Source organism: Prionailurus viverrinus, chromosome B4, assembly GCF_022837055.1.
Source record: "Prionailurus viverrinus isolate Anna chromosome B4, UM_Priviv_1.0, whole genome shotgun sequence".
Taxonomy (NCBI): domain Eukaryota; kingdom Metazoa; phylum Chordata; class Mammalia; order Carnivora; family Felidae; genus Prionailurus; species Prionailurus viverrinus.
Window position 1 is genome coordinate 136,204,109 of NC_062567.1, and position 12,445 is coordinate 136,216,553.

Genomic DNA, 12,445 nt, shown 5'->3' on the forward strand with positions numbered 1-12,445 from the left:
GCCCTTCTCTTCCCGGTGAACCAGTTGACCGGATCTTGTTTCCTTTTGCGACCTGGGGGTCAGGCCCGAGCAGGCGGCCTGGCCTTCCGTGGCTCCCTTGAGCCTTTCCCACTGTCCCCGAGGTCTCGAGGCTGCGGGATCGTGTCAGCTGCTGTCCCCGGGCAGGATGGGAAACCACCCTCCTGGGCTGTGCCAACCCGTCAGTCCGGATCGGCCAGGTCTCCGAGGAGCCTGCCGCTCTCGCTCTCGGTGAGGCCTGCCCTCCCCTGGGAATCCACCGCCAGACCTTTGGACCCTGGTCGGGACGGGGGCTCTCTGTCGGGAGAGAGTGCCGGAAGCTGGACCGGGGCGGCCCTGTGGCTGTGCCACGTGGGCACGGGCGGCGCGGGTCCTGGCGGAAGGGCCTTCGCGGAGCCAGGCTGTGGCGGGAGCCCCACGGCGGGTGGGGACGAGGTGATGCGGTGAGCGGGGCCTCCCCTGGACCTGAGGGGCTCTGCTGAGTGGCGTCTCTCGCGTTTGCTGCGACCTGCCCGCAGCGTCGTAACGAGGACGGAAACCAGTGCGGTGCGGGTTCCTGTTTGAGGGCAAGTTCGCGTGGAATGTGGGTTTCTGCCTGTTCTCTGCTCGCACGGGCTGCCTCTCAGGTGCGAAGGCGGCCTGTTCCGATCAGCTGCGTTTTTTTGGTTCAGGGTTTGGCAGTAGACCCTTTTTCTGGGTCGAACTTCGGCGAGAATTCTAGCCAGAAGTTGGGGTGTCTTCTGCTCCAGTAAGCCGAGGCCAGGGCTGTGGCCATGGAGGGGCCGGAGGGGTCCTCTCGCTCCTCAGCTGTTGCTGCCCGGGGATTCCAGTCATGGAAGGTGCCGGACATCCTCTGGCCCGCATCCTGACGGGACCCTTTAAGTGGCTCCCCCCCCGACCTCAAGAAATGAAATGCTGGTTACTGGTCTGATTTGCAGGTGCTGGATTCTGGCTGCCCGAGGAGGCCCGGGTCGCTGGGGTCTGGTCGGCCGAGCGGTGGGGCCCCCCTGGGGTAGGAGCCCCTGTGGTCCGATGGGGACGTGAGGGAGTGGTGCATCTGTGACTTCCTCTGAGGGCAGGTGAAGCTGATGTGGGACAGAGGAGCTGCAGGGCACAGGCCCTTATCAGCTGTGCCGGAACTGAAGAGAAGCAGGGTGGGGGGGGAGGGGGCACAGGGGTGAGTGGGGGAAGGTGAGCGCCACAGGGTGGGCCTGGTGGGTGGGCCAGGGTTCCGGCACCTGCTATGCTGCCCCCAGAGCCCCGAGGAGGCAGGGCCATCAGGCAGGAGGGGGGTCTCCGGGAGGGGGCTGTCACAGAGGGAGTGTGGGGACAGAGCCGACTGAGCTGTGGGGTCCGGGGTTGGGACGGCACGAGATTTGGGGAGAAGCCCCCGCACAGGACATGTAGGCGTTTGGAAGCCGTGTCCACAGATGGGGGCTGGACATTCGTGCTCGGGAGCGCCCTGGGCCCAGTGGCCGGGCCTGGGTGTTAGTGGTCGCGTTACTGATTCTGGAGCCTGGGGGTGCGATGGCTTTTCAGACTTGAGCCGTTTTCCTCATCATTGTGCTTTCGGATATTGATCCCCCCCCCCCCCCCTCCCGCCACCTCCCCTGTTCTCTGTGGAAGGAGACGAGAGTATTGCCTCAGATCAGCTCCATCTGGTGTCACGGCCACGCGCCCGACGGGTCCTGTCCCGTTTGTTGGAGCTGAAGCGAATGAACGGTTGAGGTTTTAATGCCCTTTGCAGAAAAGTGACCTTGGAAGGCTTTTCCCAGGAGGGGCCCCCCTTCGGGAGCGATGCAGGAGGACCCCGGGCCCCTCTTGCTCCCACTGCTGCCTTCTCCCTGTAGATCGAGCGCAAAGCCCATCTTAACCTGAAAGGCACCGGGGAACGTTCGCTGTTTGCAGAAGCAGTTTGTGCAAGGGCCCTGCGGACGGGCGGGCCCTGCGGTGCTGGCATCATTTCTTCTCGAGTGGCCCTGAAATGGACTGTTCCACGTCTGGTTTCTCAGGGTGGGTGATGCCGCGGTCTCTGGAGAGCGCCCGCCAGCTTGTGAACGGTGCCCGCAGGTGTCCCCCAGATGCTGCCACCTCCTCCTGGTCTCTCAGTGGCGGGACCTCAGGTCACCGTCAAGGCGGACAGAAGGTGTCCCCCACGTGCAGCATCCCAGGCTTGCCTTGTCCGCCCAGCAGGGCGGGGTCCGCCGCAGCCTCGTTTCTGCACGGGGGCACCTTTGCCACTCGGGTCCTCGGGTGTGGAGCGTGGAGCTGGTGGCCTGGTGCGCTCAGGCCGGTATGTCTGGTTCCCCTTCTGTTCGTTTCCCTCCCGGCCACCCGTCCCTTCTGCTTTCCCTGCGTTCGATTCCTTCCCCCAGGAAGGCAGCACCTGTGTGCTCCTGGGACCAAAAAGGCTCTGATTTGCCTGCTGAGTTGCAGTCTGTGGGTGGCGGGGGGTCGGGAGACGGGCTGCTGGGCGCCGAGAACCACAGAGGCCGTGCGTGCTGGGCTTCAGAGGCAGAGTGGGTGTGCACAAGGCAGGGGTGCAAGGCGGTGTACGTGTGCACGTTCGCTCGGGTGTGTGAGCCCAGGTGTCCCAGGGCCCGTGTGCCCGGACCGAGAGACACCTGTGGATGAGGACTTCGGGGAGGGCTTCCTGGAGCAGGAGGCGTCTGTGGGCCCCTGAAAGTCGCACAGCACCCAGAGGCAGGGAGGGTGTTGGTGAGCAGATGGGGTGGGTAAGAGGATGTGTGCGTGGGGGCTCCTCTGGCCTGAACCCCAAGGGGGAGGCCAGAGGTGGAGAGAAGGGGCGAGGTGTAGCTGCTGGCCCGGCCGGGAACGGGGGCGCTGCCCCTCCCTTGCCGTATGGCTCTGGGCCAAGTCTTCCCTGTAGGGTGAGGGTGCCACTCTTGCACGCGCCGTGACACAGAGCAGCCGGCGCTCAGGCCCCGTCCCCCCTCCCCCGCCCCCCGTCTGTCACACGCCCTTCAGCCACAGAGCCTGCCGCTTCCCTGCCGCCAGGCCTGCTCCCCGCCGCCAGGCCTGCGGTCCAGCCTGCTGCACGCCTGGGGCCCACTCTGGTCGTGCCTGCGGACACAGCTCCCTACTGGGACCCGGCTGCCACCCCTCGAGGCCTGGACTGGGGTCAGGGGGAGCCGTGGACCGACCAGCCCGCCCCTGCGCCCCTTCTCCAGGGTCACTGGGTAGGCTGGTGGCTCTCAGACCCTGGTCTCCGAACCCTTTGTAGTCTTCGGTTACGAGGTCGCCAGAAGGCCCCGATATACATGGGTTGTCTCTGTTGCTCTTGACTTTCTGAGAAAATACGAGTGGGGCGCCGGGGGGGCTCAGTCAGCTGGGCGTCCGACTCTTGATTTCGGTTCAGGTCATGATCCCAGGGTCGTGGGATCGAGCCGCAAGTCAGGCTCTGTGCTGAGTGTGGAGCCTGCTTGGGATTCTCTCTCCCCTCGGCCTCTACGCCTTCTGTCTCTCTCAAAAGAAAAAAAAAAGTAAAACTAAGAAATCTAAAGGTATTAATTTATCAGGAACTGCCAACCATAAACCCATTCCGTGTTTACGTAACTAGCTTATTCTTATTAAAAAAAAAATCACCGTGTTCCCCCCCCTCCCCCCACTCCACAAAAAGGAAAGCTGTGGGGGCACTGGCAGCTTAAGTTACGTGTCACGTGTCCCTTTTGCCATGTTGTCTCTCCGTGGGCCGCCTGAGGGCGAGTGTGGAAAAGCAAGTGTGGCCTTACTTTTGACCTCACGGGTCCCCCCAAAAGAGGTTCCTGAGCCGTGTTCCGAGAACTGCTTGTTTGGCTTTGGGAGCGATTTCCCTGAAGTGGTGAATGAAGGTTCTTGTTCCCGTTTTTTTCTGTTTTATTTAAAGTCCTTCCTTTATTTAAAACAATTTTAAAATGTCCTTTGCTGTGGAATAGCCAACACCTTCCGGATCCAAAAGGGGTTGAAGCTGAGGATGAGTCTCCAGTGCCTCGTGCCTCCTCCCCTCCCCCCACTCCCCCCTCCCTTCCGCTTCCTTTCCCCTCCTCCCCTCCCCCCTCCCCCTTCCCCCTTCCTCCTTTTCCCTCCTCCTTATCCCCTTTCCCCTTCTTCCCTGTCCCTTTTTCCCCTCCTCCCTCCTACCATCCCCACCCTCTCCACCCCTCCCCCTTCCCCCTTCTCCCTTCCCCCCTCCCCCCTTTACTCCAGTGCTGGATGGCGGATGGCTTGCACGCACTGGGCTGATAGCAGTCAGCCCAGGCTGGGAGGTCTCCCGCAGGATTTGAAGGGTCCTCCTCCTTGCTCAGGCCGTGGGGGCTCCCTTGTGTGGCTGTCCCCCGTGGGTGGACCTGAGGGTGCATCCAGCCTCGTTTCACTCTCACAAAAACGGTGTGGCAACGAAATGACCTTGCCTCTACATCATTTTGCAAGTAGAGTAGGAGACTTTCCCGTAAGGATAGTGGATGTTGCAAAATTGCCCTGGGCGCCCCCCACTGAGTAGGGGCCCCTGCTTCCTTGTTCCCACGCCCACCCGCCGCATGTTTGCTGGTCTGTCAGGGAAAAGGGTTTCTCAGGGTTGCTCATGGAACTTTAACTTGTGTTTCTCTCTTTATAAGTGGAGATTAATCATCTTCCCATAGGTCAGAGGACTGTTTGCCTTTTCCGTGAGCTCTCTGCGTCTTTGGCCCATTTTTCTGCTGGGCTGTTTATCAGTCTTAGACAAATTAATCCTCTGTAGTATGTGTTGCAAATATTTTCTCCTAGAGTATCATTTGTTTGACTACTTCGGTTTTTGCCTTGAAGGTTGTTTTTCGACATAATCTGTGTTCTTCCGGTCCTTCACGTCTTGCTTGGAAAGGCCCCGTCCAGTCCTGAGGTCCTGGACCCTCCTGCCCCCCGACCCTCGCCCACCCCCCGCCTCTACACGGATGCCGCCCTTGTTTTCCGTGCACATCTTTGGTCCGTTTGAGTGTATTTGGGGAAGGGATGAGGTGCGGCTTCAACATTATCTCCTTCCACACAGCCGCCCGGATGTCCCCGCGTGGGTCCTTTGTTGGGTAGCGCGTCCCTTCCCCCTGATGTCAGATGCCACTTGGATCCCACTGGAGGCTGGGACATTGTAGAACGGCTGTAGCTCTAGCATGTTCCATCATGTGGTGGAGCTGGTCACCCTCATTACTCCTGCTTTCCAGAATTTTCTGGGTTATTCTGGGTTTGTCTGTTTTTCCTCATGAACCTTGGCCTTAGCTCATTTTGCTTCCTCTGAAGTCTTTTTGTAATATTTTGGGGGGAATCACGTTAGATTTATAGGTTATTTTGGAGAGCTTTGCTCATGCTGTCTCTCCTTGTGTATTTATGTATAACCACGATGAAGCATACATAATACGATAAGTGTGGTATACCACATGCAAGGTGATAAAACACACACAACGTAAAACGTACCATTTTGACCATTTCTGAGCGTGCAGTTTGGTGGCATCCGGTACGTTCAGTGTTGAGCGACCAACACACCATCATGTCCAGGATGTTTTCATCTTCCCACACCAAAGCCCTGTCCCCATGAAACGCGAACTCTCCGTTCCCGTCCTCTGCCCCGGGGGCCTTCACCTACGTTCTGTAGCTATGGATGTGACTCTCACAGGGACCATAGGAGCAGAATCGTGCCGAATTAGTCCTTTTGTGCCTGGCTTCCTTCACTGAGCACAGCGTCCTCAAGGTCCATCCGGGTCGTAGCCCATGTCAGCCAGCACCCCGTCGCGTGTATGAGGGATACTGCTCTGTGCGTGTACACCACAGTGTGTGTGTCCGCTGTCCGGATCCCGCCGAGCCCCGGTGTGGGTACTTCGGGTGCATACCCAGAAGCAGGACCTCCGGGTCCTATGGTGGTCCTGTGTTTGTCTTCTCAGGACCCGCTGCTGTTTTTCGTGGCCTCCAGGGTGTGGTTTGCACTCCCTGGCCTCGGTGTTTGCTTGGGAATCTGGTAAATGGACAGCTCTGAGCCTGGCTGCCCTGAGGCCCCAGGCAGGTCCGTGAGCCATCGCCCTGCACCCCAGGGCACCTTGTGCCCTGCCTTCCATCTTCCCCTGTCATGGCTGTGAGTCCCTCTCAGCTGCGTCCCCCTCCGTGTAGAAGGGGTCGCCGCAGTCACAAGCAGCCGATACTCACGAAGTCCTTAGTGCGGGCCTGGCCCAGAGACAGGCGTGCGGGAGCCGGGGTCCAGCCTCCCGGAGGCCGGCATGTGGGATTGGGTTAGGGGGGTGGTGTGGGAAGGGGTCAAGTCCGTGGGCCCAGTGCAGTGTGCTTCTCAGTGCGGCTGGTGCGGGCGGCGAGGCTCCCGGGTGCTCCCTGTGCCGCGAGTCCTCTCGGGCCAGGCTGCCCTCCCTACCCGGGACGGTCCCCACCTGGCCTCAACATGCTCCCCGTCCGTGCTCCCTTTCCCTGGGGTGCCTTCCTCTGCAGCTCAGAACGGCCTGCCCTGGCCGGTGGGGCCTGTGCCCCGCCTGCCCGGCTCCTCCGTTCTGTGGTTAGGAAGTTCCTGCGCGGTGGGCACGCCTCCTCTGCATTCCTGCATCTGGTACATAGTAGGTGCTCATTAAACACCGGCCGAGCGCCCGCTCATTGCCGTCCCTCTGAGCATCTGGCGTGTGGCTCTGCCCCGCGATGCAGCTGCAGGGCGACAGTGTGCACGTCAGGACCCGGGCCGCGTGCCGGACCTGCTGCGCGGCCGTGTCTTTGCCCTGCGGAGCCCCCCTGCCGCCTGGCAGCAGGGACACTCGGAGACCCAACCGTCCGTCCATCGGCCACACGGCGCTGGGCAGTTACCTGGGCGCGCGGCGCAAAGACGACTCTGAGGATTCGGGTGTTTTGTGGGTTTTCTGATGTTTTCTTTACGTGGCCGCGGCGTGAGTGCCAGCCCGCACGTCTGCGCCAGGCCTGCCCCGGGCAGGGCTGTGAGCCTTTCTGGGCTGGCTGAGCAGGAAACGCGGGTTCCACCTTCTCGCTGTGTGTTGTCAGACACGGAAAACCTTTTGGGGCATGGGGTGCTTGACACCTCGCGTAACTGCCCGGGGCCTGGTCTGCAGGGGAGGGGTCTGGCTTGGGGGAGCCGAGATGAAACAAGAAAAACAAAGCTGCCTCTGGACAGGTGCCTTTTTCGCCTGAGGGCTGTTTACCTTGGCGCTGGATTTGCCTGAGGACTCGGAAGCTCTTTAAAATGCACCTCACCCACCCGGAAGCAGGTGACACCAGGTGATGGCCAGGTGACAGCCCTGTTCGGTCTCCTGCTCTGGGGAGGGGACAGTGAGGGACGGCGGTTGGAGAGCCTTCGTGTAGGGAGGGGACAGTGCACAGTCAGAAGCGTGGACTGGATGTTGCAGGCGGGAGCCGGGGCCCGGGGCTGGCTCCTGGAGTTTTCACTGTGCTCTCTGTCACTGCGGAGCAAGGGACACTGCCCTGAGACCCAGGGGGCGGCCTTCCGGGGTGGTCAGTGCTTTTGGCTGGTGGCCGCTCGCAGCTGGCTGTCCTTCCAGCCAGCCCCGCTGCCTCAGGAGGGATATGGGGACGGGGGAGAAGCCCCCGGCACCCGACCCAGGTGCACGGAGACGTGTCGGTTTCCCTCACCTAGATCCTTCTAGATCTCGTCTAGAGACCGCCCAGGCTGCCCCAGTGTCGCCATGGATGGCCCCTCACCCCTCACCTCTTTCCTTAAGAAGACTGGATGGTGATGGGGACACACACCAGTCAGTGTGTGATGCTCAGGAAATGGGACCCCAGTGCTTAGGGAGGGCCCGGGCGCCCCGCTACTGGGCCAGTAAGTACCGTGACCGTTTTGAGAGTTTTTGGTCTGCTGGGCACTCATCGCCCTAGGACAAGGGACGCTAGGGCATGGCCCGTGGCCAAACCTAGCCCACTGGCCTGCAGCCACACCCATCCGGTGGCACGGCGGAGTTGAGAAGTTCTGACAGGCCATGCAGCCCGCCGAGCCCCAGACATTTCCTACCTGGCCCCTTACAGAACAGGATTGCCCGCCCCACGCGTGTTGCCTGTAGTGTTTCAGTGGTGAAACGCAGTTGGAGAACAGCCCGTTTGCAAACAGCTGCGAGCCACGCCCCTTTCTGCTTTCAGGAACTTGGGCCAGGGCCATGGCAGGAAGTCATGACTGGTGCCCGGAATCTGGAAGGTGGTTCCTACCGGCAGCCTCACTGGCTGGGTCTTCCCAGGTCCTGGTTGCTAAGGACAGTGGAGGGAATTGAAATAAATCTGTGTGCGTTTTTAGTAGCTCATTCTGTTTGCTTACACGACACAGAGGTTTTTGTCTACCTGCTCCTAAACTTTAGGTTTTTTTGCTGGCTTTTGTTTAAATAAACATCTGTGTGGCCACTCAGTCAGGCTCCCCACTCGGTCTCCTAGGCAGAGGGGCCTGTGGGCTGTCCTGCAGTAAGGGATGCATTAATAGAGGCATGTGCCAGGGAGGGCTGGATAGCTGGGCCCATCTGGGGTTAGGGCAAGCACAGGCTCTCGAGTCCAGTGAGGTTGGTTTCTGTTTCTGATGTGCCACTTCCCTCTCATCCTGTCTCCCCAGCCTCAGTTTCTCCTTCTGTCAGTTGGTTTAACAATAGAACTATTGTTTCAGCATTGTGACTGGGAACTATGACACCTGGGATATGGGAGCTTGTCATTCTTGCCTGAGATTTGGGGCCCTGCACAGATTTTGGGGTGCACAGGAGGCCTGGGGCTCGTCCTTCCCTGTGTCAGTGCCCTGTGAACATTCCACGGGAGGTGTTCTGACCCCCTGCCTGGGGCTGTCCGGGTCCTCTGCTGTGTGCACCTGGGCTGAGGCCCAAATGCCTGGAGATGGGCCCCCGGATGGGCCTGGCTCACACCTGTCTCTTCCTGCTACTCTAAAGCCCAGGGAGGGCAGGTCTTGACCTGAGTGGCCCTGCCTCTGTGCACCTCACCCCCGATCCTTGGGGCTGGTCCCCAGCGGGGGTCAGAGGGCAGGGGTCAGAGGGCAGGGGTCTGCTTTGTGCAGGGCAGGTGGCAGGGCTGAGCCTTGGTGATGGAGTGCTGGCGGGGCGGGGGGCTGCTGCGCCCTCTCTTGATCAGCCGCCTGCTGTTCCCCGGGGCCGGGTCGGAACCCTTGCTGGAGTCTCGGGCACTGTGGCCCTGGCTTCCCACCGCGTGCGGTCTCTGCTCACCCACCACCTGCCCCTCCCTCTCCTGCCTGTCGGGGGTGGGGGCGTGGAAGCCGCTGACTGGGGGGTCTCGGGTGTCCTGGAGCCTCTTACCCTCATCTTCCAAATGGGGACGTCACCGCAGCGCCCCGAAGGTGAAGTGACAGTGGTGCACGTGGAGGTGGACGGAGGTGTGGGGCTAGTGACGTCTGCTAAGTGTGTTTCTGGAGAGTGGGACCTGGGGCTTTCCCGGGGTTGCTTCCACCTGCCGGGCACGACTGAACGTGATGCCCGGCAGTGCTCTGAGAAGGGAGTTCGTTCGCACCCTTCACAGTCACAGGAGCCGGGCACCGGCAGAGGCAGGGTAACCCACCCGTGGGCACGCTGCCGTGGCCGGTGGTGTTGTCCCTGCCTGGATGGTGAGGAGAGACAGCTCGGGTCCGAGCTCAGCACAGAGCCCGCTCCCGGTGGGTTCTCCACGTCTGCGGCACGTAGGACAGTTGGGACCGATTCGGACGGGCGCGTGCCCCCTCACTGTGCCCCCACACGAGTGTGCTATGGGATGCACGAGCAGGGGTGACGTCGCTGGGGCCGGGAGCCGCGCGGCTGGGCGGGCAGGTGGTGCGGAGCCAGAGGAGGGAAGAGTGAGGTGGTCACTTGGTGGTGGCTCGGACAGCAGGAATGTCCCTGGCAGGGTCCCAGGGGCCCCGGGGAGGTCTTGACATCTGGTCGTTGGTGACCCGAGGGGGGCTGGGATGGCGGGGGTGGTGAGTGGGGTGTGGCCCGCCCCACGTGCCTCGGTGGGGTGCGCTTTGGGGCTCCCCTCCCCTCTGCCCTGTGAGCGTGCTGTCTGGGTCCCGCTTTCCAGGACTGTCTTTGGTCCCTTCAACCCTCTTGGGCTGGAAGTTTTTGCATTTTGACCTTGGCTCCCGATTTTCGCCTCCATCGCTGGGCCCTGCTGGGGAAGAAGGGTAAGTGGGAGTGCTGAGTTCCATGATGCTTACTGAGCCCCGATCTTGTGTGGCCTCGTGTTTACTGAGCCCCGATCTTGTGTGGCCTCGTGTTTACTGAGCCCCGATCTTGTGTGGCCTCGTGTTTACTGAGCCCCGATCTTGTGTGGCCTCGTGTTTACTGAGCCCCGATCTTGTGTGGCCTCGTGTTTACTGAGCCCCGATCTTGTGTGGCCTCGTGTTTACTGAGCCCCGATCTTGTGTGACCTCAACAGCTTGAGGCAGAAGGAGCAGGACAGGGCACTGGAGCAGCTCTTGGCAGCTCGCTGGCACCCTGTTACCTTTGTCACGTTGGGGGGACTTGGGGAGCTCACGTAAACGTACAGTTGGATACGTTGACAAAGGTATTCAGTGCTTGAAATCCCTCCTATCTGAATTACATCACTACTTTAAAAAAACGTGTATTTGTTTTGGGTGGGGAGGGGCAGAGAATGAGGGAGAGAGAATCTCGAGCAGGCTCTGTGCCGACACATTGCAGAGCCCGACGCGGGGCTGGATCTCAGGGACCCTGGGATCGTGACCTGAGCTGAGATCAAGAGTCAGACGCTCAACCGACTGAGCCGCCCGGGCATCCCCACGTCACTGCTTTCACTACCGGGTGTGATCCCGGGGTGGCGTGTGTCTGTCGTGTCTGGGTGGTGGAGATGCTGTGTGGCAGAGGCCGTGGCTTCTACCCCCGCCCTGCACTCAGGCCTGCGTGTCACTTTGGTGGCTTGAAAACGGCCACGGCGGAAGCAGCCACACCACAGAAACGGGCACCTGCTACGAGTGTAGGCTTAACGAAGCGACGGAGAAAACGTGGGGTGAATGTGTGACGGGCGTAGCCGCCCACCGTGAATGGCACACAGAGGTCGAGGAAATCTTCCTCTTCGAGAGAACTGCCCTCCCCGTCAGCAGGGAGCACCCTCGCCCCGTCGCAGACGAACAAGTGAGGCTCTGATGCGCCATCCGTCTGCACCTTCGTGTTGTTAACGCAAACAGAATCGCCAGCCGTCGTCCTTGTGGGAGCCGTACTTGTGCCGAGGGTGGGGGTTGAGGGAAGATCCGGGGGAGCGTCGATGAGCACCACTGGCCACGCGGCTTTCCGGCGAGAGTGCCGCGGGTTTTACCGTTGCTCGTGAGCGTGAGCCGCTCAGCCTCGTATCCCTTTACTTCCTCGTAGTCGCCTGACCTTCGTCTCCACGCGCGGGTCCCCGGGGCCACTCCCTGCGCAGTCCTGCGCCATCCACGCCGTGGTGTGACCCCAGGTCGCGGAAAAGGGTGTGGCAGCGCCCATCGGGCCCTCCCGGCTCTCCCGCTGTCCCGCGCCCCCCCCCCTCCCCAGGTGATCGTCAGGGTCGCCGAGCTGGCAGGACGTGGGCCTCGTCGGTCGTCCACGGGCTCGATGCACACCATGGTTTCGGCCTGACCTTTGTGGGAACGGACGGTCCCGGAAGACGCTCGCCAAGGAAGACGTTCAGGCCTCCCTTCCCCCCCACCTTGTGGAAACACCCAGGTTGTTGAAGCCTTGGCATTGCGTTTTCCACAGGCGTTCACGGATTAGGGGCCGTAAGCTCGGTAGGGCCTCGGCTGGGCTCCTGGGCAGAGTCCGAGGACGGCCCTTTGCTCTGTGGGCTCTGTGGGGGGACAGCTCCTCGCAGCTGTGGCCGGGGGGCCTGGAGCCGGCGAAAGGCCCCGGATTTCCTGGCGCTCAGAGCCCCGTCGGCGCGGCCCCACCTTTGCCCATCATTCCTTCATTTGCCGGATGAGCGTGTGTGACCCTGGCACGTGCCAGCCCTGCCGAGGCCAACCCGCTGACCCGCTGTCTGCGGCTGGCGTGTCCCCTGGAGGGCGGTGGCTGCCACTGCCCTTGGGGGGACCGCGTGCTGACAGTGTGCGGCTGGGGACACAGATCCCAAACAAGGGAGCTAGCTGGGCGTTCCGGGACCCCCAACCAGATGGGGTGATGGCTCTTACTTGGAGAAAAAGGCACTGGGATGGGAGACACCCCCGAGCCAGAAGGGCCCAGCAGTAGGAGCAAATGTGGCGGCAGAGGACCCCCAAGGGCTGGGCCGGGGAGGCCCCGGGAGGGCCCCCGGCGGGATGCCACGGGCTCTGGTTTCCTGCCACGTGGAGCGGGGTCTCAGCGGGGGAGGAGGGAGGGGCCGGGGTGGAGAGGCACACGCGTGTGTGGCCCAGTTTGGAGGTGGGGGGCCGTGCTGGCTGCAGGTGGCCGTGGGGTGATCCCAAGGTTGGGGGCTCCTTCCA

The 12,445-nt window shown here is 61.7% G+C and overlaps 1 protein-coding gene across 1 annotated transcript in view; it reads left to right on the forward strand.

The window, feature by feature from the left end:
* Positions 1 to 386: 386 nt before the first annotated feature.
* GRAMD4 (GRAM domain containing 4) overlaps positions 387 to 12,445 on the forward strand; it is a 59,312-nt gene continuing 47,253 nt past the window's right edge. The window contains 1 exon segment of the mRNA XM_047867173.1: positions 387 to 461. Coding sequence (XP_047723129.1) covers positions 457 to 461 — 5 coding nt within the window. The 5' untranslated portion in view covers positions 387 to 456.